The sequence below is a fragment of the Muntiacus reevesi genome, chromosome 18 (assembly GCF_963930625.1).
Source record: "Muntiacus reevesi chromosome 18, mMunRee1.1, whole genome shotgun sequence".
Taxonomy (NCBI): Eukaryota; Metazoa; Chordata; class Mammalia; order Artiodactyla; family Cervidae; genus Muntiacus; species Muntiacus reevesi.
In genome coordinates this window covers 47,261,313-47,268,743 of record NC_089266.1, presented here as the reverse complement: position 1 = coordinate 47,268,743, position 7,431 = coordinate 47,261,313, and the positions used below count along the sequence as shown (strand labels likewise).

Below are 7,431 nucleotides of genomic sequence, written 5' to 3'. Positions count from 1 at the left end.
GCTTCCTACTTCCCTTTGAAATCCTAGTTCCCTTACTGGAAAAAAAAAATTTGTCGTGATTAACATTTCTCAAAACTTCCGAAGCCCAGAAGCCTCCAAAGCCCCTACCAGGCCACCTCTCCTCCTGCAGCTGCTCCCTCCACAAGAAGATGAAGGTCTCCACGGCAGCCGTCTCCTTCCTCCTCCTCCTCAGCACCACTGTGGCCCTTGGGTCCGAGAATGAATCCTCTTCAAGTGAGTGCAACACCTTCCAACCTGGCCCTGTGGGATAGCAAGCAGGAGCCGGGTTGCCGGGATGCGAAGAGAAAAGGGCTCCAGGAGGAGGTCTAGTGTCTTGTTTTCTTTATTACTGAAGTATAGTTGCTGTGGGCTCCCCAGGAGCCTCAGTGGTAAAGAATCTGCCTGCCAAGCAGGAGATGCGGGTTTAATCCCTGGATTGGGGAGATCCCCTAGAGGAGGACATGGTAACCCACTCCAGTATTCTTGCCTGGAGAAATCCCTGGACAGAGGAACCTGGCCGGTTACAATCAAGGGGATGCAAAGAGTCAGATACTATTTAGCGACTGAACAGCAACATAGTTGCTAGACAAGGTTGTATAGACTTCCCAGGTGGGGCCAGTGGTGAAGAACCCCACTGCCAGAGCAGGAGATGCAAGAGACTTGGGCTGGATCCCTGGGTGGGGAAGATCCCCTGGAGGAGGACATGGCAACCCACTCCAGTACTCTTGCCTGGGAAATCCCATGGACAGAGGAGTCTGGTGGGCTACAGTCCATGGGGCCACAAAGAGTCGGACAGGACTGAAGTTAACTTATCATGCATGCATACACAAAGTTATATCACTTAAGGGGTTTAATATAGTGATTCATAATTTTTAAAGATCATATTCAGTTTACAGTTATAAAATATTGACTGTATTCCCTGTGTTGTATAATGTATCCTTGTAGCTGATTTTATGCTTAATTATTTGTACCTCTTAATCCCCTAGCCCAACTTTGCCCCTCCCCCTTCCTTCTCTCTACTGGTAAACACTATTGTTCTCTACATCTGTTAATCTATTTCTTTTTTGTTCTATTCATTTGTGTGTTGTGTTTTTTAGATTCTACATATAAGGATATGATATGATACTGTGTTTATTTGTCTCTGGTTTATTTCACTTAGCATGTTATGTTGCTGTGAAAATCACTCAGTCGTGTCCTACTCTTTGCGACCCCGTGGATATAGTCCATGGAATTCTCTAGGCCAGAATACTGAAACGGGTAGCCTTTCCCTTCTATAAGACATCTTCCCAATCCAGGGATCAAACCCGATTCTCCCGTATTGCAGGCAGATTCTTTACCAGCTGAGCTATCAGGGAATCACTTAGCATAATGCCCTCCAAGGCCAACCAGGTGGCTGCAAATGGCAATGTTTCATTCTTTCTATGGTTGAGTAGTATTCCATTGTGTCTGGTGCCCCCTTAAACTGGTTTCATCCTCACATTGCCCAGGACCAGTCCCCTCCCTGTCAACGCCATGCAGTGAGGCCAGGTTATCTCTTCACTCCCTCATTCCTCTCTCCTTGCCATTAAACTAAAGACTGGCCCATCCCATTTGGCCTCATTATCGCCCAGGAGACTGGAGGGATGTGTTTGGGACCCTCAAGGCCACCTTGTCCCTTTACCCCCTGGGATTTGGGTCCAGGCTGCTTCCAGGGTCTCCCTACCCTTAGACATGTACTGGGGAGAGCAGCAGCGGGGCAGGGGTCTCCTAGGCCATCATCTTTCAGTTTGTTTCTTAGGATGCACTGCCTTTACAGGCAACCCAAGCTATGCCTCACTCTGCAGTTTACCTCGTTTCCTTTTTAGAATCTCAGGGGAAACATAGAAGGCTGTTGAGATAAAGCTATACTAAACGGGGTGGAATGGGGACAGTTTGCTTTGCTTATCTGAGGAGTCACTGGGCAGCTCAGAGGAATGCAGTCACAGTGGTTCTCAGGGACCAGGGGGTCCCTTATTGCACTCTTTAGGGGGTGGGAGTGCTGCTGGGGATGGCACTGAATAAGACGACCAGCCCTTCCCTTGCCACCCACGCACCTTGGTGAGCCCGAGGCCATCGCTGTGCACACCCACATTTCTGTCCAGGTCGGTCACATAACATGACGGCCCCAATCACTGCACCCCCTAACTGCAAGGCCCTTGACCTGAGCCCCCTCCCCTGCTGCCCCTGCAATTCAATCTTGGAGTGACTTTCTTGTCACCCCCTTGCACCTCCTACAAGAGCCATTAAATCTCAGAATCAAAAAATAACTGAAAAGTACAGCGATTTTTTTGTAAGTGTTTTAGATCAGGAAAACTTTTCTTCCAGCAAAATCTTACACAGGGGGCCCAAAATGTAAAACAGGGGGAAAAAGGCAGATGGGGTCTTATACCCGTTCCTCAGCTCCCAAGTGCCTCTGTGCCTCCAGGAAGCTGTGTGTAAAATGCAGTCAACCACCAGTTCAGTCAACCGCCTTGTTCACAGATGGGGAGACGTGGGGGGTGATGGGCGCAAAGCCAGCAGAGACTGGGTGGGGTTAGAACTGGGAGTCCTAGCTCCCTGGCCATTGTCCGTGGGGCTTGGTGTGGGCATTCTGCCCTCTTGGCAGGGTGTGGGTCCAGTGGGGATCAGGCAGGATGGGGGCACTGGGAGGGATATTGGGATTTTCCCCCTAATATCCCTTCTCCCCAGGGATGTCGTGTGCTCACTGAGATCTGGGCTTTGCTGCTGTTCCATCCAGAGTTCAAAGTCATCAGCCAGTCCTTTGGGGGTGGGGTGGCGATTGTCATGGTCTATGTGCAGGTTAGAAAGGAATTTCCAGACACAAGGCAGAATGAGAGGAGAATAAAGTTTATTAGAGCAGGAGACGCTGTTAGACCAGAGGGCTGGCTCAAGACAGAGCCAGTGCCTTTCATGGGCTGGTAGCCGGTTTTTATAGCCTCAAGACAAAGAAACTTCCTGCTAGAAGGGTGGCATTAGGTGACCGATTAGGATGCTGTAGGATGGGTATTTTTATCTAATGTGGAGTCAGGGAGCTGGCCAGTTTAAGCAGGGGAGCTCATGACAACATAACTTCCCTGGTGGCTCAGATGGTAAAGAATCTGCCTGCAATGCAGGAGACCTGGGTTTGATCCCTGGGTCAGGGAAGATCCCCTGGAGGAGGGAATGGGAAGCCCACTCCAGTATTCTTGCCTGGAGGATTCCATGGACAGAGGAGGCTGGCGGGCTACAATCCATGGGGTGACTTTGGTCAAGGACTCCACAGAGGGGAGAGAATGGGAAGAATGATCGGTGATGAAGGAGGAGAGAAAGAGGAGCCCGGGGATTAGCCTGAGAGGGAGGCCAGAGGACTAAGCTTTTTCTACAGTCCTCTCTCTGAATTCTGGGGTACTCTCCTTCCTTCCCTCCTGCACCCCCTAGGGTTCCAGAGGCAGCCAGTACGCCACATCTTTGACAAGCACCCTGATCCCAGCTTCGCTCCCCTCTTTCTCCTCAGAGGGACTTTACCACTCCACGGAGTGCTGCTTCAACTACGTGAGCCGGGCAATCCCTCGGCAGCACGTTTCAAGCTATTATGAGACCAGCAGCCTGTGCTCCAAGCCTGGAATCATGTAAGTGGCACCCACACACCACACTGGGGGAGGGGAGTCCGTAGGGCTGGGAACACGGTGGGGGAGGGGAGGGGGGAGAAGGCAGAATGGGTGCTCCCCAGAGTGTGCTCAGGTGTGTCCACAGAGAGGAAGCAGCACGGGGTGGGGTGGGGGGAAGCAGACTTGGGGCTCCGGGGCCGTCTGGGGGGGTCTGCTGGGCCCATGGATGAGAGTGTGGGGGATAGGGGAAGGGGAGGCAAGGGACACTTCCTGGGTGGGGATGTGGAGACTAGATGGGTCCAAGGGGCCCTGAGGGGCTGAAGAATACATATCAGAAGAGATGCTGGTCCTGGGCTCCCTCTAACTAAGGAAGGAGAACCAGTCCGGGCGGGATGAGGAATCTGTGAAGAAGGAAGGACTGGGTCTTGTTTTCTGGCTGCCGGGGCCTCGGTTGGTCATCCTTCTCCTGTCTCGTTCCACAGCTTCGTCACCAGGAAAGGCCTTTACGTCTGTGCCAACCCCCATGATGGCTGGGTCTTGGACTATATCAAGGAACTGGAGGAGTGACCCAGAAGTAATGGAGAAGGACACAGCTCGGGATTTACAGAGAGGGTGCTGAACCCTACTCCCCTCCTCCCAACTCAGCCCCAGACACCTCCTGAGAGCTGCCCCGACTTGAATTAAAGAGCAATCAGGCCCTTCCCTGCCCTCATTCATTTCTACTAAATTTCCCCTCTGGAACTGGACTTAAGGACACTGGTGAGCCCGCTCGTGGTGGCACCCTCAGCCTCCTGCTTAACTCTACAGAAGTTTGGCCAGAGCCTGGTGCAAAAAAAAAAAAGGAGGGGAGTCAGGCCTGCTGTGGAGGTAGAGAGAAACTGAGCAGGAAGTAAGGAAGACACTCTGCATAAAGGCTACCTTGAGACAGTAATAACCACAGCAATAACAGATATCGTTTTTGTACCACCTCCATAGTCCAAGCATTCTGCTAAGCAGTCTATGTGCATCCATTTATTTAAGCTTTTCACAAGGAAAGTTTGATTTTGCAGCTAAATCTTCATAAAGGCCTCTCTATAGCAGTCAAATTCCATAGTCTTTTTCTGTGCTGGTCCCAAGGCCTTTGTTCCCCTGCTGGCTAAGATAGGAATGATTCATGGACATATTTTATCCAATTCTTCCCCATCCACATACACACATCAGGTTGCACTATATTGTTTTATTCATTTTTGTGTACTGCACAAGGCATAGCAAAAAGTCTGGCCCATATCAGGTGCTCAGGAAATGGATAGATGAGTGGTAGATGGATGGATGGGTGGTGGATGAATGAGTGAATGGATGAGTGGGTGGATAGATGGCTGGATGGATGGATAGATGGACGCATGCATGCATAGATGGATAGATAGTGGATGGTGGATGAAGGGGTGGGTGGATGAATGCATAGATGAGTGAATGGATGAATGGATTATGGATGGATGGATGGATGGATGGATGGATGGATAGTGGATGGTGGATGAATGGGTGGATGGATGAATGCATAGATGGGTGGATGAATGGTTGGTGGATGGGTGGATAGACGGAATGAGAAAGGAACCAAGAGGAAGCTTGTGCGCCAGCTGACCCCAAAGGCTCTCAGACCCATCTTCCAGGTTCAAGGAGCTCTGCATACACAGAGGAAGAGCATGCCCAGTGTAGACACTATGACCACTCTCCCTGGCCTCCAGCCCTCCACAAAGACCAAGAGGGTGCCTGCACAGCAAAGGAACAGCAGGCTTCCTCATACCTCCTCTCCTCCATAAACAGAGGATAAGGGGGTATCTCATATACCTACTCCTTTACCTTCATAAAAAGCCACAGCTTTACCACCACTAACTGCCTGGAGCCCACCAGGACTAACTGCATTGCCCGTTTTTCCCTATTTTATAAGCAAACTTGCCAAACAGCAAGACCCACAAGGATCTTCGATGTCCTTGTTTCCTCAAGCCTGCCACCCCCGCCCCCCACAACTCCCATCTCCTGAAACACTCCCTCATGCCTCTAGAGGTCACAGTCCATCAAAGATCAAATCCCCTCTTTCATTTCTTCTCTGAAAGCTGCCTTCAGCCTGGAATAGGGCTCTGAGGCAGTCTGAAGAGAGAATATACGGAGGGGCAGGTCTGCGGGCCGACGCTAAGTCGCTTTGTAGCCCACCCAGTTCCTCTACTGGAGTGGGTTGCCACGCCCTCCTCCAGGGGATCTTCCCAATCCGGGGATCGAACCTGCGTCTCCTGCATTGCAGGCGGATCCTTTACCACCAGGGAAGCCCGAGGGAGCAGGTCCAGCTTTAGCCAAAGCCAAGGGCAGAAGCCAGAATTCTGGGAGCCAGAAGCAGGTTGTCAGGTTCACTGTGTTGGGCGGCCCTCTGCTGGCCATGATTGGCCACAGTGGCAGGCTGGATTAACCCACACTAAGGGCACCCATGGGCTTCCCTGGTAGCTCAGACGGTAAAGCGTCTGCCTACAATGTGGGAGACCCGGGTTCAATCCCTGGGTTGGGAAGATCCCCTGGAGAAGGAAACGGTAACCCACTCCAGTATTCTTGCCTGGAAAATCTCATGGACTGAGGATCCTGGTAGGCTACAGTCCATGGGATTGCACAAAAATAAAAGGGGGGCCACCCAGACTTCCCAGGTGGTGCTAGGGGTAAAGAACCTGCCTGCCAATGCCAGAGACCTAAGAGAAGCTGGTTGGATCCCTGGGTTAGGAAGATCCCCTGCAAGAGGACATGGCAACCCACTCCAGTATTCTTGCCTGGAGAATCCCAAGGACAGAGGAGCCTGGCGGGCTACAGTCCATGGGGTCACAAATAGTTAGACATGACTGAAGAGACTTCGCCCACATGCACAAGGGCACCCAGGAGGGATCAGCCAATTAGACCTGAAACTGGTTCCCAGTCCAAGGTCCAAAGAGGTAAATGAGAGCATCAACAAATGAGACAAACATTTCAGCAAACAGGGACATAAAGAGCCAGCACTGGAGGAATTGGAGGAATTGGAGAATATTAGTAGCATAATCTGCGACAAGAAAGTGTGAGTTCCATCGTGTGTCCTTGGACAGGGGACGAGGGGGACATACTTTTCTGAGATAACTAAATCCTACACAGACTGTGCTGCCTCAGTCTGGGCTCTCTCTAACCCTGCTTTCTGTTGGCCTCCCAAAGAACGATCACCTGGGGAAAAGGTTGCTTCAACCTTCCCTCTTCTTTCCCACAGTAGAGATGGGCGCAGGGAACATGATGAAGCCACACAGATTCTGTTTTGAGGACTGCCTATCTGGCTCCATGATAGAATCTGCCTGTCAATGTAGGAGACATAGGTTCAATTCCTGGGTCGAGAAGATCCCCTGGAGGAAGGCATGGCAACCCACTCCAGTATTCTGGTCTGGAGAATCCCACAGAGGAGCCTGGTAGGTTACAGTCCATGGGGCCACAAAGAGTCAAGTTGACTTAGTGACTAAACAGCATCTGCCTCCTACCCGTGTGAGATTTATTTAGCATCTCTAAGCCTCAGGGGCATCATCTGCAAAATGGGAATAAAGTCTCTACTCCCCGCTGTGAAGTTTAAGTAAAATAGGGCCTGAAAGAAGCTGACACCCAGCACGTGTTCTCCACACCTTCCCTTTCTCTTTTCCTTCTCGCAGATGCAAATATTAGCAAACTCAACTGGGCACCAGACCCCGCCCTCCACTGCCCTCCCTTTCAGCAAACACCAGGGGAGGACTGTTGTCTCTCCTCCTCCACCCACTCTGGAGTGGTCAGAGTCCAGAGAGCTGAGGGCCCCGTGTGGATGACC

At 51.3% G+C, this 7,431-nt stretch overlaps 1 protein-coding gene across 2 annotated transcripts; it reads left to right on the top strand.

Annotated features, from left to right (window-relative positions):
- Positions 1-4,684, top strand: LOC136149282 (C-C motif chemokine 14-like). Of its 2 annotated transcripts, none has more exons than XM_065909430.1 (3): positions 1-234; positions 3,436-3,626; positions 4,088-4,684. In XM_065909430.1, the coding sequence occupies exons 1-3, from the start codon at positions 220-222 to the stop codon at positions 4,170-4,172; spliced, it is 291 nt and encodes a 96-aa protein (XP_065765502.1). In that variant the 5' UTR covers positions 1-219; the 3' UTR covers positions 4,173-4,684. The 2 variants fall into 2 exon arrangements, with proteins under 2 accessions (XP_065765502.1, XP_065765503.1); XM_065909431.1 differs by having other exon boundaries at positions 20-234; positions 3,512-3,626.
- Positions 4,685-7,431: the final 2,747 nt, after the last annotated feature.

Bases quoted from the DNA above. Each gene is read 5' to 3' on its own strand.
- LOC136149282 (XM_065909430.1), top strand. The intron at 3,627-4,087 runs GTAAGTGGCACC...CTCGTTCCACAG, and splicing joins TGCTCCAAGCCTGGAATCAT to CTTCGTCACCAGGAAAGGCC.